This window comes from Brachyistius frenatus, unplaced genomic scaffold (genome assembly GCF_029030835.1).
Source record: "Brachyistius frenatus isolate BFR_SWC_R1_liver_20210118 unplaced genomic scaffold, ASM2903083v1 Contig_192, whole genome shotgun sequence".
Taxonomy (NCBI): domain Eukaryota; kingdom Metazoa; phylum Chordata; class Actinopteri; family Embiotocidae; genus Brachyistius; species Brachyistius frenatus.
Genome location: NW_027210791.1, coordinates 46,943 through 72,489, shown reverse-complemented (window position 1 = coordinate 72,489; position 25,547 = coordinate 46,943). Strand labels below are relative to the sequence as shown.

Below are 25,547 nucleotides of genomic sequence, written 5' to 3'. Positions count from 1 at the left end.
CTGTCAGCACTGACTTCTCTTTACAAGCTCAAACAAATCATTTACAGCGGCTGGACAACTGCGATGTTGACTTCACTTTCACCGCTGCTGAAACACTGAGCCAGCAACAACAGTTTTATGGGATTATGTGTGAGATTCAGACAGAAATCCTCTCGGGGAGAAATCAGAGACCTGCAGACAAACACATCACAGATTCAAAGACTCTCTCTTTTCTTTTACAGAACGTTGGAGTGTTTAAATGGTACACAGTGGAGGTGATGCAACCATATATCCAAACATCCAAACTCAACAAGGAGGTCTGGAGGTCCTGGACATTAATATCTTCAATAATACTTTCAAAACTAAATGGATTATAGAATTTTTAAAGAACCTGCTTTTCCCACATAAACATGTAAATCTACTGGTGGCATTGACTTTTTGTTCAAATGTAATTTTTCAGATTGGCTGACTTTCACAGGAAGGCTCTTTTAGCCTGGACATCAGGATATAAACATAACTTCAGTCCTCACTGATATTTTATCTGGAATAATAAGTATATTTCGTACAAAAATAAGTCACAGTTTTATCGCTCATGGTTTGACAAGGGAATTTTGTTAGTTGGTCAATTGTTAAACAAAACTGGTTTGTTGCCTTCACAGATAGATATTTATCATCTGCCATGGAAACTGAAGTGACCTCACTGAAGGGTTTCTGCTCTTTTCTGTTCCAGAGATCTATCAGAAATGTTCCAGGCATGTGTACATGAGGTCACATGACAGAAGTGGGCGTGGTTACCTTGAAGTGGTGCGCCGTGTTGCTGTCTGTGTACTTTGGAACATGCAGGAAGATAAGGAGGTTCTGGCGGAGGTAGTGGGCCACAGCGGGCAGCCAGGGGAGGCAGTACTGTGGCAGGCTGAAGGTCATGACCTCAGTGGCTGGAGACCCTGACGGCTGGATGAACTGAACACACACACACACGTTTCCTGGGTAGGAGTAAAACCTCTAAATCTGGCCAAGTAAACACTTGTCTGATTCCTCAACACAAATCTATGAACCCAGAACAACAGCTCGATCACATGAACACAAAGAAACATGCAAAATATCTAAAGTCTTCTTTCTTATATTAATAGGAAGTTAAAGACGGAGCGTTCACCTCCACATCGGCCGGCGTCAGCTTGCAGTTCCTGACCAGCATCACCGTGATGATGTCCAGCGTGGTCTCATCCAGACGCTTACGCAGCACCTTCACCAGCTCACCGGAGATCTCCGGACCTGAACACACCGAGAGAAGAACCGCTCTGTCATCCTCAGGATGCACACACACACACACACACACACACACGCACGCACGCACGCACGCACGCACGCACACACACACACTAACTAAATGCTGAGTAATCAAATTTCATCCTGAGGGGCACATGAACATCTGTCCATCCAATAATTACATCAGAAAGATATTAAAATAGAACATAATTTACACAGCATGGTGTGTTTCCAGTTAGTTTGAAAATACTCAAAAGCCTTTTAAAAACAGTAACATGATCCTCTTTAAAGTGATCAAGTCAGATGGTTGGTAACCACTTACAACAAACTGCATTCTGCATTTATCAGGATTTCCTCTTTCATTTGTAGAAGATCTGATTTCAGCGTAAGAGACAATTTCTTATGTAGTTTTGCATAATTTGAACAGTCACGTGGCCAAAAAGAGTAAAACATCTTCTCCAGTTTGTACAGTTTTAACAGGAACAAAGACAATAACTCCTATTTCTTGTGGTGGACTTTCAGATGCTGGTTCTGGTCTATAAATGTGTTTATGGTGTCCAACTGACTCAGATTTTCACATACAGTCCTGAGACGAAATTGAAATCTACAAGTCACACGCTGTATGTGTCTAGAAAGACGTTTAGCCGTTACTGTAATTTCAAGTCTTGAATTATTCTCGACTCTTTGACGTTTCCCAGCTCTTACCTGCGTTTCCCACTCCGTGCACCAGCAGCAGGATGTGTTTATCTACCTGCCCAACGGGCCGAGAGCCTTCCAGAGACGACCTGGAGCCCTGAGGACAGAGACACCAGAGGTGAAGACACTTCCTGTCTTATCGCCGTCACGCTGTGACCGAAAGGCTGCGGTTAAATCTCCCTCTCAGTACCTCTGATAATCTGCAGAGAGGCACAGGGCTGAGAAAGTGTGGGAACTAAAACTGTCCTGTGACCACTCTGATACTCTTTCAGGAATATTATTATATTTACTGAAGGCCAGAAAACCTGTTTCTTTAATCAGTTTCAGCAAGAAAATTCTGGTGCTCATGCAATCATATAATATCGGGGTCAGGTTTGGACATCATAACAATAATATTATTAATAATAATAAACGTTTGTACAGCATCTTTCATACAAGAAATGCAGCTCAAAGTGCTTTATGGCAATAAATTACATGCAGTGTTTTACATATAAAGGAACATTTAAAAATATAGAAAATAAATGAAATGCTTAAAATTAAACACAAATAGAGTTAAAATATAAAATAAATGAATATGCATATTAAAGGTGCGGTAGTTCAAAGACATACAGCACACTCTGAATCCTGAATTTACAGCTTTCTCAGTGTTAATCATGTATGCCGTTTTGCCATTAAGTCACATCCAGTTGCAGAGTTTAACCTGCTGAGGTCTGTTTGGCCACAAAGGAAAAGAGACATGCACTATATTAAAGGGTGTCTGTTAAAGCATGCTGTTATCGTTCAGTATTTCTCTGTCTCACTTTTCTGATTCCGGCAAAAATATATATTGAAATAATTAAATTAATGTTGTGAACAAGTGACGACTGATCAACTACTGGCTCAAACTAACGGCCGTCAGTTGATGAGGAGAATCGTGATTCAGGGGCAGCTCGACTAAACCTCCACCATGAAAGAGTTCGAGTGGGTTTCTACTCACCATCAGGTCCTCGGGACTCAGAGGCTCCTGACTCCTGGCGAGTCCGATGGAGCGGCTCACGTGGAGGTTTCCATCCCCATCAGAGGACTTCCCTGTTAGTGAGGTTTCACAGAGTCTGGAGAGGTGAACACATGCAGACGGTTTAAGAACTACCCCGTATTCTGCCATTTCTATTTCCTGTTATATCTGCCATTAATATAATTGTCACTCCTTTCTTTTCTCTTGGCTCCTCAGTGTTTTCAGACTGCTCTATGAGAGTCACTTTAAAGTTAATAAAAGCAGCAAATAACTCAATAAGTATTACTTTGCGTGTGCAGAGAAACATCCATCTGCTGTGACTTTAATGATTCTATAAACAAGAACTGAGAACAACCCACTCAGAGTAAAAGTGATGTTTTCAGTGTAAAGAAAGTGTTGTAGTGACTCTGTCCACACAGCAGATAGTTTAAATCTTCATCAGAAAGAAACATCTGATGTGGTTGAACATGTTAAAGAAGTCACACTGACACCATCTGTACTTAAATTAAACCATATGCAGTGACACCAGGTTGCTGCAGAAGAACCACACACACACACACACACACACACACACACACACACACACACACACACACACACACACACACACACACACACACACACACACACACACACACTACACTGTTTATGTGGCAGATCATCTTTCCTCTGTGTCAGCGCCTTCTTCACAGAACATGTTTTACAGAGTAGAACCACAGTGAAATCCAGAGAAGAAGTGAGGTGAATGTAAAAGTTAACGAAAGTCTAACCTGAGGTAGAAGACTGATTTAGTGGTCCGTTCCTGGTAGACGAACATGTTCTTCCTGTTGACCACACAGAAGGAGTTGAGCACAGAGCGCAGGGCCTGGATGGCTGCAGCAGGGAGACAAAAACATGACCACAGGTTTCATGAAATAAATGGATTTTAAGAACAAAATCACTGTACTGGAGATGAACGGCCTCATCCCTCTTTTAAAAATAATAATTGATGTGAATATGAAAGCAAGCAATGCCCACTAACCCCACCCACGGCAGCCGGCAGTCTGAGCCCAAAAGTCATGACAGCTACTTAGACTGGAGTTACTGTTCACTCACAAGCTTCTGACTTCACTTTAATCATTCATTATTATTCAGTCACTTTATTAGTCCCTCCAGGATTTCACTGATTATTTTTGTGATTGTTGCAGCGCATTTTCTCTAAATGTGAGTTTTTCTGCATAAAATTGCAGGAAGTAGAGAAAAAAAATTTTTTTTGTAAGCGCTACCTGATAAAGGAATACACATTTAATCACTTGCTATGATCCCACAAACTCTGACACTGCGATTGTTCCGGTTTCCTCCGGTGCACAAAGTTTTATTTGGTGATGAAAATAGGAGCAGAGACTTTCTGATTGGAAATGAGGAGTTATTTCTGTTTAGACTTTCCTTTGAAAAAAAAACGTATTTTATGCCATAATACTTTCAGCACAGCTTCTGCTGACGACATTTTATGTGGAAATATTGCGAGAAAAAACACAAAATTTGCAAGCTGCCGCAAATATTGCAGCGTGTGTCAGGATTCCTGTCTGCTCCTCTGTTTTGTCCCCAATCACCTCTCCTCATGTTTTCTGTCAGTCCCCTGTCTGTTTGTTATTGTGTCCCCATGTGTTCTGTGTCCTCCTCTCCCCGCCTCCTGTCACCTCCCATGGCCACACTCCTCACCGGTCTCAGCAGCTGCCACCACTCTCCCTGATCACCACCTGCAGGTGGCGCATTCCCCTGATCACCTCCCCGGACTATATGTACCCGTGTTCAATAAAGACTGTGTTTTGAACTTATACCCGAGTCTGTGTGCCTGCGTTTGGGTCCTGTTACACCTCACCTCATAACAGCATGTGCTTGAATGTGCGATTTCCTGGATGGACTGATTATTTTACAGGAAGCAGTTTACTAATAAATTCTTAGAAAGTGTAATTTCTTTCGATGGACTATGGGCAGGATAATGGGATGTTTTAGGTTACTGCTGAACATACAAACAGTTATGTTTTATATCATGAATAAATATTTCCTCAGGTTTAAATTCATCTCTGTCTAGTTGTCATGTGCGGTAGCCTCGGCCTCACTCACATCTCAAATCAAATGAAACTCTCCTGAGTCACCACACATGCTTTCACAGAGTTATAAAACTGACTACAACGACTTGCCCTCTTGCCACTCACCCCTGGACACACCCATGTTGGGTCCTATCTTGAGGCGGGGGTGGATGTGGATGATGGTGCTCCACACCACGTCGCAGGCAAAATGTCCCGGTATGAACTGCATGGTGGCTGCCAGGTAGTCTCTGGCCTGGTAGCTCTCCTCTGTGCTATAGTCTGTGTGGTCAGAACAATGTGAGGGGATGTACGGTTCACTGTGTGACATCACAAATCCTCAGACGTGTACAACCGAACCCGCGTGGATCTCCCTCGGACTCACCATCAGAGGCGTTCATCCTCTGCTTGTAGTGGGACTCACTCTTCCAGATGTCCTCCTCACTCTCAGCCACCAGCAGAGTGTTGCACACATGGCTGTCGTGTAGGTCCTGCAGCAGCATGCGCTACACACACACACACACGCACACACACGCACACACACATTCAATAAAAACACTTAAGATTCCTGAAAATTAAACCTGCAATCATATTTCAAGAGAAAACATCACATCTACAGTATCTGCAAGGAAGAACTCATGAAATACAACTAAAAACACCAAGTGAACACAAGTCCACCATGATAATATATGTTCCCTCTGCTCCTCTTAATAACACTATATATCCCTGTTCCTGTAACCTGAGTGTGAAGCCTTGTTAAATAAGGACCCCTCTGTGGTGCTGCAGGAGCTACCTGGTTAACTATTCTGCAGATTTCTCCGATCTTCCGGACCACCAGCTGATGCAGCTTCAAGTATTCAGGGAGCTCATGATCTTCCTCCTTCTTCTCCAGCTCCTCATCAGTGACCTCTTTTCCTCCTGAGAAGCACCTGTGAAAACACAACACACCGACAGCGCGTAACGGTTCCTGCTGGTTCCTCTGATGCAGCTCCATGAGCTCCTTTTCATCAAACTGACATCTTTGTGATGTGGGGCTCATCAGGCAGGTTTCAGGACACTAAACTGTTTTACCAGTATTTAAGAAAAGATTAGAACACTAACACTGAAGCAATGATGTTGTCTCTAGTTTATGTAACTCAGATCAAAAGGTTAAATCCAGTCAGTCTCATATTTCTATTGAGATGTTTAACATCCAACAGTCACGATGAGCCCTGAATGTTTTTTTCCACGTTATACTGTGAGTCTGATCTACTCCATCACACGAGGAACCAGAGACCCCCGTCTCAGAGAGGACCGGAGTCAGTTGCCCATCCTCCTAAATAAAAGTACTGCCTCTACAACTACACCCCCCCACAGGAACTGTACAACCTACACCAGCATGTAGGTTAGCCTACCTAGCACTCTGTTAGCACATTATTTTGACTGTGTTTTAAATTCCCCATCAGCATGTTTAAAATGTTTGATGCGACACTGAGCTTTTTATGAGTGAACCTATTGCAAAAGAAAATTTCCTGGCCAGAAATATCAGCCATCTTGATCAAGTGTCTAATGAGATTTATCTAAAGAGCGATGCCTAAGAAGATGTATTTCAAGTTAAGTAGCTGCATCCACATTGGAAGAAAAAAATATTCAGTGATATAAGAAGCAGTCTGAAAATAACAATCAGAGTCTCATCGTAGCAGCTGAACAGGAAGAAAAACTAATTAAGCTATTCTTAAATACTTGATAAATATGGTTTCCAGACTACAGGCTGGTTATTAAATATTAAAAACAACAGACTGGTTGGTGCTCTGACCTGGAGTGGGAGTAGACCTTCACTCTGTCCTGGTGGATTTTCACTATCAGCCAGAAGTCAGGCATCAGAGGTGACTGACACTCCTGTTCATCCAGAGTGGGGCTCTCACACTCAGAGTCACTGCTGCCGCCGTCGTAACCTTCAAACACACACACACACACACACACACACACACACACACACACACACACACACACACACACACACACACACACACACACACACACACACACACACACACACACACACACACACACACACACACACACACACACACACACACACACACACACACACCTGTGATGTCATCGCTTACATAGGTACATCCTGTTAGAGACAACAGCAGGAGTGAGTCATCACCTCTGCAACAGCGTTTATTAATGCAACTGAAATGGTGGTAAATGTTTAGGTGGAAGAACACCCGGGCAGCACCAGAGACACTGATGAGGAGCGGAGTGAGATGGGAGTGAGATGGGAGTGAGATAGGAGTGAGACGGCAGGAGGGAAGAACAGAGCAGCACCCTGAAGACATTTAGAGGAGAGGACATGAGCAGGAAGTGAGGGGAGAGATGTGGACAATGAATCGGTCACAGAGAGTAGAGGTCGGGGTCAGTAGCTTCGATTCCACCTGAATATCTCTTCTTCTTCCTACATCAGGCTCCACCCACTTAGAAATGTCTGTAAAACAGCATCTTGATGCTTCGATTCAGTATCAAATCAGCCCTCAGCAGATTCACCAACAGGCTGCACACGTTGTGGGAATAAAACCCCAATAATGTATATTTATGCTGATATAACAACACATACAGGAGTGTGGAGGCCAATACCGAAGCACTCCAAATATACTTTACAATTTATCCATGAATCATAAACCGAGACAGACAGCATTAAACCATTTACAAGAAGCTTACGCTTCACTCTACTGCTGTTCATAGTATTAAATCCACAGTTGTTGAGTTGGATTGTGTGTTGTTTAATATCAGAGGAGGATTTTATTTACTGCATTACATCACACTTTCATCTGTGCATCATTCCTCCCACTAAACTGTTGGCAGCATCCTCACTGTAACTGAAACTGTAACTGACTGATATTTGCCAAATAACTCAGCATTTTACTTTAATGTCCTGTAAACAAAGAAAGAAAAGTGACTCTTTGTTTGAAGAAGTACGTCACATATACAGCTTCTCTTCCTTCATACCCACGTATCGAAGCTGCATAAAATCACATAACATTGCATGTCATCTCACGGTTCAACATAAAGGTGAATTTGATTAATACAGGTGATTAAACTGCACTGCCGGACCAACAGAGAGAGAGAGACGATGATGATGATGATGATGATGATGATGATGAGAGAGAAAATTATACCAACCGTCACTGTTAAAAACAGTCTATGATTAAAATTCACAACAATCTGTTATGCTTCATCTTTCTGGTTTACAGAAAATGCAGTGGTGTTATTTGTCCATAAGATGGAGTTGTTTCCCAGAGTCAGACTTCCTTCATAATGGAACTGTATGTACTGTATGTACAGCCATGTTGAGTGTGCTTTCATATTTGAACTCATTATTTTGTTTCAGCGTAAAGAACAAGCTGCCGAGAGAGAACTCTGTTCAACCTGCTGTGACTCTAAGCATGCTGGGAAACCAACACTGAGCCGTGTGCAGGACTCACCCTGCATGTCCGAGTCCAGGCTGCCCTGACTGGAGACGACGCTCTGGACCCGACTGGGCCGGAGTTTACTGCAGCCTGAGAGAGGAAGACAGTCACAGATTAAAGACTGGAACAGAGCAGAGATCATCCAGGAACCTGTCAGGACTTCCTGTTGTCTGTCACGTTCAGGAGGAAGAAACAACCGACGAGCAGACGTGTGATGAAGGTCTGAATACTGCGTTCACTTCTACCTTCATTTCCTGGGAACCTCTCAATCATCAGATGAACAGAAGAATTAAATACATTTTGGCCTGCAGGGAGACTAAGGAGACATTCACAACTACTTAGAAATACATGTTACAACCGCACGGCATTATTCTACATGTAAATGACCTTTGCATCTCAATTAATGGACCTGAAACTTCTTCCTAATATTTGCAGCAAAGACATGAGTGATAATAATTTTAAAACACAATTATTCCTTTTTTTTCCTGGAGTACCAACAGATCTGTGAAGGATGTTTTAGAATAATCTTTGTAGAAGAAGCTATAATTGATCTTTTTTCACTTTCTCTGCTCCAGTCTGTGATGGACCAAAGGCTGCAGGTAAACAGGGGAAAACTGATTTTAATTCCATCACTTTTCAGAAGGAATGAAGCCTTGTTTTTTTTTAAGGTACCAACACATTCACATTCCACGACTGTCTGTCCGACTCACTGTGAGAGGCTGACTGCACCGACTCAGCCAGGCTGACACTGGACGGGGTCTTGGGGGGAGTGTTGGTCTCTGTGCAGCCATCAGTGTGCAGCTGGGGGGTCCCGGGCTGACTTCTGTCCCCCGCTGTGGTGATGCTGTCGTCCGCTTCAGGCTTCGGCGCTTTGATTGGTTCACTGATGTCTGCAGTCGGGTCACTGGCAGCGTCAGCAGCAATGCTGATGGACTTCCTGTCCTCACTCTGCAGGAAGTCAACATGTTAGTCGTTTTAACAAACATTTCTCATCTGCTGTCACTCTGGATGTCCTGCATCTCAACCACATGAATATTCCTCCTATGAACAAAAAGTATTCCACTGTGAAGGAACTGAAAATAAAACTTTACAGACACGAGAAGATCATACAGTAAAGACCACAAATGTAATGACAGACAGTGTTAGTTCACGTTACGATGGGTTTCACTGCATAATAATAAAACTAAATACTAAGGATGCTTCTACAAAAGAAGACATCAAGGGCCTAATTTACTAAGATGTCAAATAAAGGGTAGTAAATTGTGTTTATTCCAAAAGTTTGCTCATTTATCATTTATATTCTATTTAAATTTGGTGTTTGCGTGTGTTAAAGTGATTGCAGCCATAAAAAAAAAAACAGAACAGCCGCAAGACCAAAAGGAAATTCGATCCCATTGAAATTAAGAAATATAGATATAACAAGAACAAAACGCTATATGGGAGGTTATCAGTGAGAAAGTCTATGGTCTGGGAAAAACAAAAAGATCAATAGATGAAATTAAGAGAAGATTAAAAGATAGCAGGAGAAAAAATAAAATAAAAATGGGCTTATAATAAACCATGTTCAAATAAAGAGGATGAGAACCTCTAACAAATTCTGAGCAGCAGGTCCAGATCTTTCTGTGATGAGCAGCTGACTTGGTTTCATTCAGTGAACCTGATGAAGCTACCCGTGAACTCTGAGGGACACATTCAGGACCTTGGACAGCTCCCTGAAGAACAGGACTGATACCCCAACAGAGATACCTACATCACGCTGTTGGCTGTCAATCATCATTCAGTTCGTTCAATAACTCTAAAATTTCATCGCTGACAGACGACATGTCTGAATAATTTCTACCTCTGACATCAGAAAAGTTTAACGGGTATAAAACCTCGTTCTCTACGTATTCTGGTTTCCTGCGTCTCCTTCACAATAAGAGCAGCCGTCTCTCCTGATGTTCATCTGATTAAAACCTTCAGTCGTACTAAAATACACAACAATCACTTCTCCTGTTTCTACTTCCAGGTTTAGTAAATATCGTTGCGGGTGATAAATTGATCTGTTTACATTTCCCCTCCCAGTATTTTACACGAAAATTAGGCCCCAAATGTTTTTTTATTCTTTAAATGTTCCTGTGCACATCACGTGGCAAAATATCTGACCTCGCTGTCTGCGTAAACCTCCGCTTCACCCTCCAGCATCACGGCCTCCACTTTAACTGCAGCGCTGCAGAGGGTGGGGTGTGATGGGGGGTCCGCAGTGCTCTCCGACAGCCTGGCGGTGGCGTGGATCCTCTGAGGGTGAAGTCTGCTCAGGGACAGGTAGTAGAAGCTGTCCTGCTCTCCGTTCAACACGTAGCCGCAGAATGACATCCTGCGGAACTCCTGCAGGAGCACACATCGTCCAATCACAGGTCACGTTCACATCGTCCAATCACAGGTCACGTTCACATCGTCCAATCACAGGTCACGTTCACATCGTCCAATCACAGGTCATGTTCACATCGTCCAATCACAGGTCACGTTCACATCATCCAATCACAGGTCACGTTCACATCGTCCAATCACAGGTCACGTTCACATCGTCCAATCATCGTCACGTTCACATCGTCACATTCACATCGTCCAATCACAGTTCACGTTCACATCGTCCAATCACAGTTCACGTTCACATCGTCCAATCATCGTCACGTTCACATCGTCCAATCACAGGTCGTGTTCACATCGTCCAATCACAGGTCACGTTCACATCGTCCAATCACAGGTCACGTTCACATCGTCCAATCATCGTCACGTTCACATCGTCACATTCACATCGTCCAATCACAGTTCACGTTCACATCGTCCAATCACAGGTCACGTTCACATCATCCCATCATCGTCACGTTCACATCGTCCAATCACAGGTCATGTTCACATCGTCCAATCACAGGTCGTGTTCACATCGTCCAATCACAGGTCACGTTCACATCGTCCAATCATCGTCACGTTCACATCGTCACATTCACATCGTCCAATCACAGTTCACGTTCACATCGTCCAATCACAGGTCACGTTCACATCATCCCATCATCGTCACGTTCACATCGTCCAATCACAGGTCGTGTTCACATCGTCCAACCACAGGTCGTGTTCACATCGTCCAATCACAGGTCGTGTTCACATCGTCCAATCATCGTCACGTTCACATCGTCACGTTCACATCGTCCAATCACAGTTCACGTTCACATCGTCCAATCACAGGTCACGTTCACATCATCCCATCATCGTCACGTTCACATCGTCCAATCACAGGTCGTGTTCACATCGTCCAATCACAGGTCACGTTCACATCGTCCAATCATCGTCACGTTCACATCGTCACATTCACATCGTCCAATCACAGTTCACGTTCACATCGTCCAATCACAGGTCACGTTCACATCATCCCATCATCGTCACGTTCACATCGTCCAATCACAGGTCGTGTTCACATCGTCCAACCACAGGTCGTGTTCACATCGTCCAATCACAGGTCGTGTTCACATCGTCCCATCATCATCATGTTCACAGCTTCATGTGGTCGAGCACCGATATATTTTGTGTAATCTCCTACAGTACTCAGTATTTTTTACTGCATCATTACAACTGAGTATATTTTTAAATTAAAGTTGGCAGGAACAAAACCTATGAAAAAAAACAACTGTATCATGGTTCCCATGGTAACTTCAGCTCCATCAGTGAGTCATGTGATATTCAGCACTCTGAACAGAAACCCTGTTGATGTTGTTCATTAATTGATAATCATGAACAATAAAAGTCAACACTTCCTGCAGATATTTAACAATAAAAGCTAACAGTACCGTGGACAGTACTGGGATAATGTGATGATGTGAGCCATTCAATACAAGATGTATATATATATATGTGTATGCATATTCAGACCATCACGCTGGGACGGGGAATCATTATTTCCTGTTACATGCCTACAGAAAGGGGAGGGCGGGGGGATTTCCTCTGAAGGTACGGGGAGGCTTTTATTGTGAAAATCTGTGCATGAATTATTGACAAAATTTTAATACTGAGGATGGAGGTGGAATATTCTTCAAAAGATATTTAAAGAAGATCAACGTGATCAAAACACAAAACAGTTTTATTGTGTATCTGTGTGTATACTGTGTGTATACTGTGTGTATACTGTGTTTACTGTGTGTATCTGTGTATCTGTGTATACTGTGTGTATACGTGTGTATACTGTGTGTATACTGTGTGTATCTGTGTGTGTGTGTGTGTGTGTGTGTGTGTGTGTGTGTGTGTGTGTGTGTGTGTGTGTGTGTGTGTGTGTGTGTGTGTGTGTGTGTGTGTGTGTGTGTGTGTGTGTGTGTGTGTGTGTGTGTGTGTGTGTGTGTGTGTGTGTGTGTGTGTGTGTGTTTTCACCTCCTTGAACTTCTCCAGACTCTGCTCCGGTCCGAAGACGAACTGCAGCGGGACGTCTTCAGAGTGACAGTGCTGTCGGCCGCTGGACCTCAACACGTGTTCGGCTACTTTGGTGAGCGTGGCCGAGCCGATGACCCGAGAGTGACGCAGAGCCGAGACGATCTCGTCCTCCAGCAGCCAGCGGATCTGAACCGCACGGAGCACGGACACACACTCGTCACTGATGCGTGTGTGTGTGTGTGTGTGTGTGTGTGTGTGTGTGTGTGTGTGTGTGTGTGTGTGTGTGTGTGTGTGTGTGTGTGTGTAACAGCAGCAGCACAATCATTTTCAGGGAAGAATAAACACGCCTCTGAAATAAAAGCTGCCCAGCAGAGTTTGATATTGTCATCGTCCAACAGTGAGGCTGAGCATCTAAAATCACATCTGCCTGTTCTTTTATCCACCTGCACACACTCTGCTGAGGATGAAACTGAAACAAAGCTAATGTAATGTGTTAACTGTAGTATGGTGTGAATGGAGCATGAATGAGCCCATTTAGTTTCACAGTAACCTGATGGTTATGGATTAGTATGTATTAGTTACTACAGGAAGGAGCAGCCATGATGTCTCAAACACAGACTATTTTAAACTGTGAACTGTGCCCACAGTGTCTGAACTCCTTCTCCAACACTGACACGTTTTACAGCGTTTAAGGTGTCTCTCTGATAAGTCTGTCTTCCTTTTATTTGGTTGTTGTGACGTGTCTGCAGTTGCTCCCAGTGCAGGAATAAGAACTGTTCCTCCAGGACCTTCCACCATTGAATCAGACTTAGTAACTGTAGGAACGTGCACGAGTGTCAGCATTTGTAGGACGGCCGATAGGAATGAAAATGACCCCTGATTGTCCTGAAGTCTGCGTCGTGGGTTTGTGTTTCTAAAGTCTTACTGGAGACGTCTGGTGCTTCTTCACACCTCATGAATTACAACATGCAGACAGGTTATTATAGACTGTTTTCCTAATGACACACACAACAAAAATCAGATAAGTGAAGCTATCCTCTTCTACACTCTTTATTTAATATTTGTTTGATTACTCTCAGTAATAAAAATAAGACTCACCTCATCCATTGTGGCCAGAATGGCTAACTTGTGAGGAAGAGGCAGTTTGGATAAAGGATCACCAGAGATCCTGAAGGAAGACAAGACAGCCATCAGATATTGAATCAACATCCTTCAACAGAAACCTCTTTGTCAGAGTCAGTGAGTAAAAACTCACCCGTCGACTCCATTCGCCCTCAGACTGTCCAGCACGGCCATCAGCTCCTCGTCAGAGCGGTAGGAGGAGGGCTGTCCTGGTGAGCGATTCAAGGACACACTACTCTCTGACGTGTACCTGCACATAAACATCTGACATCATCTCGGCAGCAGGTTTACAGTCAGGTGACATCTAGGTCCTTCTTGTACAAATTCAGGCAAAAAGCAGATGTTGGCAGAGGCTAACACCAGGAATGAGGGGGGGGGGCACTACAGGAAACACAAGTGTAGGTGCTAATTGAAGAGAAACCATAGACTGGATATTAAAGTGTTCATAGCTTCAGGTCTGTAAAATGGTTCCGATCCAGAAGTGTCGTCAGCTGCAATACCAGCGAGTGCCACTAGAGGTCGGCTCCAAAAAGCCTCCGGCTCCATAGACTCCCATTCAACTTCAATGAGCTATTCTGTCAATTCCCTTTTTAAAGTTACAAATGAATTTAATGTAAGACCTGATGTCCCAGTTTTCCACCAGCACTTAACACACAACCGTGGATTTGTGTGGTCGCGTAGAGAATGAAAAGAGTCAACTCTACAGAACAAACGAATCTGATCTGTGCACAAACATGTAATGATCCGTAAATAAATACGAAGGCATGTCAGACATATCTAGAAACAGGAAGCTTTTAAATTTCTCACATTTGTAAATGTGATTTCTTATTTGTGGACCATGTGACCATTTTGAAATGCTAATGTAAAAATCCTCCTAGAGACTCGGCTTTGTGCTCCCGCTGTGACTCACCGGTTATGATGGAACTCAGCCATGACTTCAATCTCCAGAGGAAGTGTCAGGACGAAAATATCTAATGTGACTGACAGCTCATTTAAATCCACAGAGTGCACATTCTCAGCGCTCTCCAGGCAGGAAATGATCTCACCTGCAAGCATAACACTGAAATAAGCTCTGCAACAAAAGATGCAGTCTTAATGACCAAATTTCTACATTTAAACTTTATAACACTGTTTAAGAAGGAAAATGTAAACACAAACAGCTGGTTTGGTAAGTCTGTCACTTTATATACAAAATGTGAAATATCTTTTGAATAATGGGATAAATTAAAGCTCTGTAAATAAAACCCTGTTTCCAAAATAGTTGGGACTCTGTCTAAAATGTAAATAAAAAACAGAATGCAATGATTTGCAAATCACATAAACCCACAGATGCTGGCTTTAGAACTAGCTGATAACAAGCTGGATGGTCCCTCTCCTCTTTAACCTGGAGGATGCAGCGTCCATGATTTCCAAACAGAATCTCAGATTGTGATCCATCAGACCTCAGGACAGTTGTCCACTTCACCTCAGTCCATCTTCAATGATCTCGGTCCAGAGAAGGCGGCGGTGTTTCTGGATCATGTTTCTATCTGGTTTCTTCTTTGGAGAGTTTTAACCTGAATTTGTGGACGCAGCGATGAACTGTGTTCACAGACGATGGTTTTCACAAGTGTTCCTGAGCCCATGCAGTGATTTCCACTCCAGAATAGTGTGTTTTTAATGCAGTGCTGCCTGAGGGCCCGAAGATCACCACCATCCAATATTGGTTTCCAGCTTTGTCCCTTGTGTTCAGAGATTTCTCCAGATTCTCTGAATCTTTTAATGATATTATGAACTGTAGACGATGAAATCCACTAATTCTTTGTAGTTCTACGTTGAGGAACATTACTCTTAGATGACTACTTTTCCACAGTGTTTCACAGAGTGGTGAACCTCTCCCCATATTCACTGCTGAGAGACTCTGCCGCTCTGAAATCATCTTTTTATACCCAGTCATATAGCTGATCTGTTGCCAGGTAACCTGATTAGTAGTTAGATGTCCCACCAGGTGTTTTTTCAATCTTTACACAACTTTTCCATCTTTTGTTGACCCTGCTGCAAATTTTGAGAGATGTGTTGCTGCCATTAAATTCAAAATAAACATATATTTTTTCATAAAACAATAACATTTCCCCATCTGATATGTTGTCTTTGGTGTATTTGCAATTAAATATGGGTTTATGTGATTTGCAAATCATTGCATTCTGTTTTTATTTACATTTTATACAGCGTACCAACTTGTTAGGAAACATGTTGTATTTGAGGAGCCTACATGTCTGAACTCGACGACTCATTCCTGTAGCTGAGTGAACCCTGTGTGTCACCATGCTGGGTGGGTGAACAATGACAGCTGCACTCACCGAGGCAGGTGGGCAGTGTTCTCATGGGCTTGGACCCATGGCAGCTCTTCATGTTGACAGAACATGTCACGTGAACGAACAGCGGGGGCATGTCCAGTTGGGGCTCCTCCGCATCCAGCAGGGAGTCCCCCTCCAGGATGCTGAAGGAATCCTGGTCCTGGTTCACAGTGTTGGAGTCCGACAGGGACTGGTCCTCTCCGTCGCCATGACAACTGGGCCCCGGATGCTCTTCATATTCCACCACCAGGTCGGTGTCACTCTCCGTCAGGAGGCAGCACCCCAACACAGTTTCTACACACAACACAGGAGACGGCTCGTCAAGTTTAGGAGCATTTCACACAGTTTAAATTGAGTCTTGTGTTGGCAGGGGCTTTATGCTTATGAATGGTGATGAAAATCAGAATAATAACTGTTACAGAGTCAACCTTGTAGAGATATACTGCAGTGGTAATTCTTTCCTTTCATACAAACATTCAATTCAATTTAAACTATTGTCATATGTGAAGGAAACAGTCATCATGCAGTACAATGAAATTCTTATTCCGTGAGTCCTCCTTTTGCGTCACACACATACACGCACACACGTGTCTTGAGAATAAAATACCTTTAACAGATATTTATGAGGATGAGTTCAAACTCTGAAATCTAACCGGACCTACAGTAACTCAATGTGAAGTTAAGTGAAAAAGAATCTGCTTCATGTTCATTTCACACAATGAAACCAACATGAGTTTAAAAAACAATGAACACACTGAAATGAGATCCTTTGTTCTCCGTTTAGTTTGTCTCTTCACTGAATATTTCTGACTGTGCATCAACATTTCGTCTCATTATGTGAAGGTATTGTCAGAATTAAACGACATAATTGACAGGCTTCCCTGGCTGTAATGTAAGAAATGAAAAATACCTGATCATAGCTAAATATTTGTGAATGAGCCTCACCGTCCTCAGTAGCAGGCTCAGCCTCTGACACCAGCTCTTCACTGAGTCTCCTTCCTGTCTCACCGTCCTCAGAGTCCTCCTGTGGAGACAATCATCCACAATCACCAGGATGACTCTGTTTACATGCCACAGTTAATCAACACTATTTTCACACTGAGACTTCGTTCATTCATTTCTGAGGTTTGAGTTTCCCTCTGGTTTGTTCCTCCATTACTTTCAGCTAAATAAACATCTTTCCATATTTGGATTTGGTTTGAGAAGTTCTAATTCTTCTGCTGTGTATAAATAGAAAAGGCAAAATAAAAGAGAAATAGAGGTAAACGAGAAAGAGAGAGAAAGACGGAGATGACAGAGATACATGAGATGAGAGGGAGAGTGATATATGGATATAGATAGAGGAGATAGATGAGATGAGGAGAGGAGAGGAGAGGAGAGGAGAGGAGAGGAGAGGAGAGGAGAGGAGAGGAGAGGAGAGGAGAGGAGAGGAGAGGAGAGGAGAGGAGAGGAGAGGAGAGGAGAGGAGAGGAGACACGTGAACAGTAAGACATGTAAAACGAGCTCACCTCCTTCTTGGTGGACGGTGGGCAGTAGAAGAAGTAGTGTGGATTGGAGGGCACACTTTTGAAATACTGAGACAGGATCTCCATGAATTTATCCTGTCAGATGATTATTAGAAAATATAAATGACATCACTTAAACCTTGTTAGTTTATTCGCTCATGAACTCACTGGTTATTAGGAGACAAGTCGAAGAAGAAAGGAATAACAAAGTCTGGAACAGGTATAAACCATTTGACTGGAGGACTTCAGACATTACCTGGATTATTTTGTGCAGGTCTGGATACACCTCACACCTGGGCTGTGACTGGAGCAGGTTCAGAGGGAACTGTGGGATCAGTGGAGATGGAGGAGCAGAGGACTTCCCTCTAGATTCAGCTTCACTGACGTCCTCCATGTCAACACTAACAGCAGAAATATCACATCATTAACAGCTGTGTTAGGTCACAGGACACTGGCAGCAGACCTCAGTCAGCCTGGAGTCTGAACTCAGTGTTCATGGTTGTATGGATAGGAAAGAAAGGCAGACTGACACCAGTAGGAATTGTCGGGAGCAGACAGGCTGTACTATTGAATCCTGTTCTCACCTGCATGAGGAGGCCATGGCAGCCCTGTCCTCTGGCTGCTCCTCCTCGGCCTCTCCAATGATGAAGGTGGCAGTGCTCCTCGCAGGCTTTGTATGTCCTCCCCAGCCCGGAGCCTTGCCGTGCTCCCTGAAGACCCGGATGTGTCCACAGAGGGTCTGCAGGAAGGACGTGATGTCAATCTCCTGCAGGGACTCCTCACAGTAGTCCATGGCCATGAGGACATCCGGGGAGCTGATGCTGTAGGACTGCTGCAGGCTGCGATACACACCTGAGGAGCACAGGGAGGAAACCAGAGTGAAATTCATTATTCCTGCTGTTGGAGTTTAATGTTGGAGAAGGAAAATCACGGTGAGCAGAGGATTTAGGAAATTACTGAATCTTATTTTGAACAAGCCTGAGAGAGCACAGCCCTGCTAGCAGCTCTGTGAAGTGAACGACTTTCAATGATAATGTTAGCATGTTCATGTTTAGCAGTTATAGCATTTTGACATTGAAGACATTTACAAATTAGCATGAACACATTTTTAATCTGAGGTTGACGGGAATAAAGAATCTGTTTGTAATAATTCAGCAAACGTCCAGTTAACTTCAGGTTTATTTAAACCCTTCAGTTTTACACACGTTATTGTGCTGTAGATTTGATTTTAAATGGATGTAATTAAAAAATATTGTCATGATTTTACTCTCAATAACCCATAATGTCAAGGAAAAGCATGTTTTTAGAAGTGTTTGCATATTTATTCAAAATCAAAAACTGAAATCTCTCAAGAACAAAAGTATTCAGACCATTAATTCAGCAGACTGTAGAAACCTCTACAGCTTTAAAAGCCTGGATAAGTTAATCCCACTCCTCCTGTCACATGTGAAGCTCCATCAGACTTCTTCACGCCTCTCTACAGATGTTCCCCTCCTGTGGTGTCCTGACGGTTTCCTTGGATCAGTATGGGTACTCTTTAACCTCCTCTAGCTGCTGCACCACGAAGGCCTGATTGATGAACTACTGCTGAGGATGTCGTCTGTCTTCGTACGTTTTCACAGCTCACAGCATCAAAGTAAAAACTTACAGAAACAATGTTAGCATGAGGCTGCAACACAACACCACGAAAAGAGTTTGAGTGCACCGCACACAGGTGGGTAAAGAGAACAGGATCTGACTGCAGATTGGAGACCGAATGCTTCTGTAAATGAGAGATTTCAGGTTTGTATTCTAATAAAGTGGGTTACAGACTAAAGATATAAAAGGGTAAAAACTGTGTGAGTCAGCTGTCAGCAGTATTCAGGGTGCGTGTTGGGAGCAGCTCACCCCTGACGTAGCTCTGGTGGTAGTGCTCCTGCAGCAGGCTGCAGTAGTTGGCCAGCTCCTTGTGTTTGTGCGGCTGAGTGAGGAGGTCTGTCCACGGGGACGGACTGCTGCGGTCCTGAGACAGAGACCTGACGGAGGACAACAGGACAGAAGGCACACACTCAGTGAGACAGACTGACGAAGCATGAAGAACCTGTGAGGACTCAAAGTTCAGATTTTCCAACAAAACAATGCGGAGCCACATCACCTTGATCGCACGGCTCCAGTTGAAATAGAGACGGACAGGTTTGACCAGAGCTGCAGCCACAAGAAGCAACAACAGAGAAGCTAACGAGCCCACAGCTGAACCTCCACAACAAGAGATGGATGGAGAACAAAAGAGTTCAAAATGCAGGAAGAGATCGGACACATGAAAGAGGACCGCAGCCACCACAGATGGAGCTTCAACAACAGGACACGTATTCATCTCTGGAACACCATGAAGTCACTGCAGACAAGCTGCTGCATCAAACGTCTCATTTAGGCAGCGTGTCAGTGTGTCAGTGTGTGTGTGTGTGTGTGTGTGTGTGTGTGTGTGTGTGTGTGTGTGTGTGTGTGTGTGTGTGTGTGTGTGTGTGTGTGTGTGTGTGTGTGTGTGTGTGTGTGTGTGTGTGTGTGGTGGTCAGTGTGTAAGTGGTGGTCAGTGTGTGTGTGTGGTGGTCAGTGTGTGTCTGTGTGAGTGGTGGTCAGAGTGTGTGTGTGTGTGTGTGTGTGTGTGTGTGTGTGTGTGTGTGTGTGTGTGTGTGTGTGTGTGTGTGTGTGTGTGTGTGTGTGTGTGTGTGTGTGTGTGTGTGTGTGTGTGTGTGTGTGTGGTGGTCAGTGTGTAAGTGGTGGTCAGTGTGAGTGTGTGGTGGTCAGTGTGTGTCTGTGTGAGTGGTGGTCAGTGTGTGTGTGTGTGTGTGGGGGGGGTGGTCAGTGTGTGTGTGTGTGTGTGTGTGTGTGTGTGTGTGTGTGTGTGTGTGTGTGTGTGTGTGTGTGTGTGTGTGTGTGTGTGTGTGTGTGTGTGTGTGTGTGTGTGTGTGTGTCTGTGTGTGTGTCAGTGTGTGTGTGTGTGTGTGTGTGTGTGTGTGTGTGTGGTCAGTGTGTAAGTGGTGGTCAGTGTGAGTGTGTGGTGGTCAGTGTGTGTCTGTGTGAGTGGTGGTCAGTGTGTGTGTGTGTGTGTGTGTGTGTGTGTGTGTGTGTGTGTGTGTGTGTGTGTGTGTGTGTGTGTGTGTGTGTGTGTGTGTGTGTGTGTGTGTGTGTGTGTGTGTGTGTGTGTGTGTGGTGGTCAGTGTGTAAGTGGTGGTCAGTGTGAGTGTGTGGTGGTCAGTGTGTGTCTGTGTGAGTGGTGGTCAGTGTGTGTGTGTGTGTGTGTGGTGGTCAGTGTGTAAGTGGTGGTCAGTGTGTGTGTGTGGTGGTCAGTGTGAGTGACAGGCCTGGGGAGGGAGGACAGCTTTGAAAACGACAGGAACAGAGCAGCAACCCTTTCCAACCCTGCAGACGACCCAGCGTCCCTCAGTCCTCCGTCTAAAGAAACCAGATCAGCACCTCAGCAGGCAGAGGAAGAGCAGACAAACAGAACCGAGCTGTTCTACCTGGACTTCACCTGCTGAGACACCTCCAAGGACTCTGCATCCTGAGCTCTATTCTCCCCACGAAGACAACCAGAGACACACGTGGACAAGAGGACAGAGGACACGATGATCTACATGACTGACTCCTGTTCACGATCACACTGCAGCCAGAGACTATACACACTCCGTATAATGTGCGTTGGCTCTCGACGATGATGTCACTCCGTCCCTCCACGAGTTCTCACAGATTTTGTGATTATTGCAAAAATGTGTCAAAAAAAATTATTTTGCAGAGGATTTTTTTTTTTTTAAAGAATTGCAATGTAATTTGTGGAGTTTTAAGTGAGTTTTTTGCATTAAAATTGCAGAAATAAGAAAAAAAGTGGATATTTTTTTAAGGACAACTTGATAAACAATGATATGTAATCAGTTCCTGTGAAAATAATCCTGCTGCACATCATAGAAATATTTTAGTTTTAATTTTTCTTTTATATTTTAGACCCATGGGGCCCAAGTCAGAAAAAAAAAGGTCCTAAAAGCTGCGTATGTTTCCAGAACAGAGCGTCTGTGACTGGAATATAGAAACAAGGACTACATCAGCCTTTCAAAATAAGAGCTTTAGATGCTGTTTAATTCATGTTCATTCAACACATAGACCTGCTGGATGAAACAAAGAAAGAGACGTCTCTGACAACTGGACGTGTGGAGAAAACTCATTTAACATCCAGTAATATAATAAACATGTCATTAGATCATTTTAATGTGAAGACCACATTTCCCACAAACCCCGTCACTTCCTGTTTCTCTGCTTCTTTCTGCTTGTTCTTTATTTTGTGAAGAGAAAACAGGAGCAGAGCCTTTCTGATTGTAAATGAGAAGTTATTTGTGTTAATAAAGCGAGTTTTGTTTGAAAATACTGACGACATTTTTGTGGAAAAAAAGAAAAATGTAAAACAATTACAAAATAAAATAAATTGTTGTTAATTTCCTGGAGGGACTGCTTACTCTGTTCCCAGTGAAGAAATTAACTCTGTGAGTACTTTGGTATTAAATACGGCTAAGATGTGAAACAAAACTTCAAAATAAAACCCCAGTTGTAATAAACCAAAATGATCATTGAGTAATTAGGTTTACAACAATGCTGCTTCAATATGAATTCCACCCACATCCTCTCACCTCTCTCTCACTGAACCCTGCGTGTCATCTTGCAGGTGAGCTGCCTACCTGAAGAAGATGTCCCGGGGCTGCCGGCTGGAGGCGGGGTGAACCAGCTGCTCCTTCAGGTGCTCCAGTGAACAGTTGTAGACGTAGATGGGACACTTCAGCTGGCTGCTGTCGCTGGTGCTCTGCTGGGACACCTGCCTGCTGAAGCTGATGTGGAAGTCGGCCTTGTGTGGTTCAGAGAACTGGACGTCTTTATCTCCCACATCTGAAATAATAAACAATAATATAGGTAGAAATGCCCAGCAGACTGTTCAGAAATATCGGATGTGTGTAAAGTGTATGGTGGTGCTGCTGGACTACACCTGCGTGGTTCTGACTTTAACCTCAGAGCAGAACATTAAACTGACCTGAGCCTGGTGCCCCCGTCTCTGTCTCAGACACTCTGCTGTCCCAGCTGTACTGATCCAGGATCTGGCCCTCAGAGGGAGGTGAGAGCACAGGGGACCTGGCGGTGCTGGAGCTCCTCTGCAGGCCGGACTCGGACCTCTCCAGGCCGCCGGTGGAGCCGGAGAGGGAGTCAGCCTGAGATTTGCTGCTGGGTGTCCGAGTGTCGTCCTCCTGCGTGCTCACGTTACTGTGAGGCTCCGCCTCCAGCCCGGACGCCATCAGCATCAGAACATCTGAAATGGAAACAGAAACACAATTGAGATGGTGCTTGCAGACATCAGAACCATGTTAAACCCAGCAGGAGGTGCACCTGTGAAGGTAGCAGGCAGGAAGGTGAGCAGGAGCTGCTGGGAGCTGATGTACTTGGCGTAGCACCTCCACTGTGGCGTCGAGCAGCTCCTCTCCAACAGCAACGGCTCCTCATCCGCCAGCTCGGCATTACTGAAACTCTACCAAACACAGGACACGTTTTAATGTCCCCGTGAGGACTCAGTACATGCAGCTGTAGTCACAGCTCCCACAGCAGAGCTGCAGGGTAAAGATCCTGAGCGTTTTATCACACTGTCACCTCAGCAAAGTGAGCGAACGTGAACTGTAATGTTGCTGCAAAATACATAAAGGTAGAAATTGTCAAGAAAAATGTGCTAATATTAATATTATTATTATTTTTTTTTTTATTTCATTGTTTCTTTTTTGTGCAGTCTATGGTTTCTGTAGGTATATTATTTGTAAAATAACTATACGAGTTGAACAGTATGAAAAAAACCCACAAGATAATCTATTTCTAAATACTTGAATACTGGTCAGGACATTTATTAACTTGACCTGCAGAAAGAATCAGAGATGCAAACAACATGTTCGAATATGTTTCGATTAAAGACATTCTTTTATTTTTAATTTGCTCTGAATTTTAAGGACATTTATATAATATTTGACTGCTTATATTTTTAATGACAATAGAAAATGTTTTGAGATCAAATCCTGATGCAGATAACTTCTTGCTGTTAAGACTAACACACGAATATGAATGAGTGGATGAATGGATGGATGGATGGATGGATGGATGGATGGATGGATGGATGGATGGATGGATGGATGATGGATGGATGGATGGATGGATGGATGGATGGATGGATGGATGGATGGATGGATGATGGATGGATGGATGGATGGATGGATGGATGGATGGATGGATGGATGGATGGATGGATGGATGGATGGATGGATGGATGGATGGATGTTGAGGTCACCTGTAAGGTGCTGGTTGAGGTCACCTGTAAGGTGTTGGTTGAGGTCACCTGTAAGGTGTTGGTTGAGGTCACCTGTAAGGTGCTGGTTGAGGTCACCTGTAAGGTGTTGGTTGAGGTCACCTGTAAGGTGCTGGTTGAGGTCACCTGTAAGGTGTTGGTTGAGGTCACCTGTAAGGTGCTGGTTGAGGTCACCTGTAAGGTGCTGGTTGAGGTCACCTGTAAGGTGCTGGTTGAGGTCACCTGTAAGGTGTTGGTTGAGGTCACCTGTAAGGTGTTGGTTGAGGTCACCTGTAAGGTGCTGGTTGAGGTCACCTGTAAGGTGCTGGTTGAGGTCACCTGTAAGGTGTTGGTTGAGGTCACCTGTAAGGTGTTGGTTGAGGTCACCTGTAAGGTGTTGGTTGAGGTCACCTGTAAGGTGCTGGTTGAGGTCACCTGTAAGGTGTTGGTTGAGGTCACCTGTAAGGTGTTGGTTGAGGTCACCTGTAAGGTGCTGGTTGAGGTCACCTGTAAGGTGTTGGTTGAGGTCACCTGTAAGGTGTTGGTTGAGGTCACCTGTAAGGTGTTGGTTGAGGTCACCTGTAAGGTGCTGGTTGAGGTCACCTGTAAGGTGTTGGTTGAGGTCACCTGTAAGGTGCTGGTTGAGGTCACCTGTAAGGTGTTGGTTCAGGTCACCTGTAAGGTGTTGGTTCAGGTCACCTGTAAGGTGTTGGTTCAGGTCACCTGTAAGGTGTTGGTTCAGGTCACCTGTAAGGTGTTGGTTGAGGTCACCTGTAAGGTGTTGGTTGAGGTCACCTGTAAGGTGCTGGTTGAGGTCACCTGTAAGGTGCTGGTTGAGGTCACCTGTAAGGTGTTGGTTGAGGTCACCTGTAAGGTGTTGGTTGAGGTCACCTGTAAGGTGCTGGTTGAGGTCACCTGTAAGGTGTTGGTTGAGGTCACCTGTAAGGTGTTGGTTGAGGTCACCTGTAAGGTGCTGGTTGAGGTCACCTGTAAGGTGTTGGTTGAGGTCACCTGTAAGGTGTTGGTTGAGGTCACCTGTAAGGTGTTGGTTGAGGTCACCTGTAAGGTGTTGGTTGAGGTCACCTGTAAGGTGTTGGTTGAGGTCACCTGTAAGGTGCTGGTTGAGGTCACCTGTAAGGTGTTGGTTGAGGTCACCTGTAAGGTGCTGGTTGAGGTCACCTGTAAGGTGTTGGTTCAGGTCACCTGTAAGGTGTTGGTTCAGGTCACCTGTAAGGTGTTGGTTCAGGTCACCTGTAAGGTGTTGGTTCAGGTCACCTGTAAGGTGTTGGTTGAGGTCACCTGTAAGGTGTTGGTTGAGGTCACCTGTAAGGTGCTGGTTGAGGTCACCTGTAAGGTGCTGGTTGAGGTCACCTGTAAGGTGTTGGTTGAG

The 25,547-nt window shown here is 44.2% G+C and overlaps 1 protein-coding gene across 1 annotated transcript in view; it reads right to left on the bottom strand.

Moving 5' to 3' along the window:
• Window positions 1-25,547, bottom strand: part of szt2 (SZT2 subunit of KICSTOR complex) — an 85,228-nt gene that overhangs the window by 42,093 nt on the left and 17,588 nt on the right. The window contains exons 24-48 of the mRNA XM_069718468.1: window positions 23,221-23,359; window positions 22,871-23,143; window positions 22,524-22,728; window positions 19,708-19,835; window positions 18,405-18,672; window positions 18,077-18,221; window positions 17,824-17,916; window positions 17,261-17,339; window positions 16,319-16,609; window positions 14,890-15,025; window positions 14,113-14,229; window positions 13,956-14,025; window positions 12,858-13,043; window positions 10,605-10,826; window positions 9,170-9,407; window positions 8,475-8,549; window positions 6,800-6,938; window positions 5,798-5,933; window positions 5,390-5,510; window positions 5,134-5,286; window positions 3,706-3,808; window positions 2,918-3,032; window positions 1,951-2,038; window positions 1,133-1,251; window positions 775-939 (exon numbers count right to left, since the gene is read on the bottom strand). Of these exons, the coding sequence (XP_069574569.1) occupies window positions 775-939; window positions 1,133-1,251; window positions 1,951-2,038; window positions 2,918-3,032; window positions 3,706-3,808; window positions 5,134-5,286; window positions 5,390-5,510; window positions 5,798-5,933; window positions 6,800-6,938; window positions 8,475-8,549; window positions 9,170-9,407; window positions 10,605-10,826; window positions 12,858-13,043; window positions 13,956-14,025; window positions 14,113-14,229; window positions 14,890-15,025; window positions 16,319-16,609; window positions 17,261-17,339; window positions 17,824-17,916; window positions 18,077-18,221; window positions 18,405-18,672; window positions 19,708-19,835; window positions 22,524-22,728; window positions 22,871-23,143; window positions 23,221-23,359 (3,804 nt within the window). The remainder of the gene's footprint in view (window positions 1-774; window positions 940-1,132; window positions 1,252-1,950; window positions 2,039-2,917; window positions 3,033-3,705; window positions 3,809-5,133; window positions 5,287-5,389; window positions 5,511-5,797; window positions 5,934-6,799; window positions 6,939-8,474; window positions 8,550-9,169; window positions 9,408-10,604; window positions 10,827-12,857; window positions 13,044-13,955; window positions 14,026-14,112; window positions 14,230-14,889; window positions 15,026-16,318; window positions 16,610-17,260; window positions 17,340-17,823; window positions 17,917-18,076; window positions 18,222-18,404; window positions 18,673-19,707; window positions 19,836-22,523; window positions 22,729-22,870; window positions 23,144-23,220; window positions 23,360-25,547) is intronic.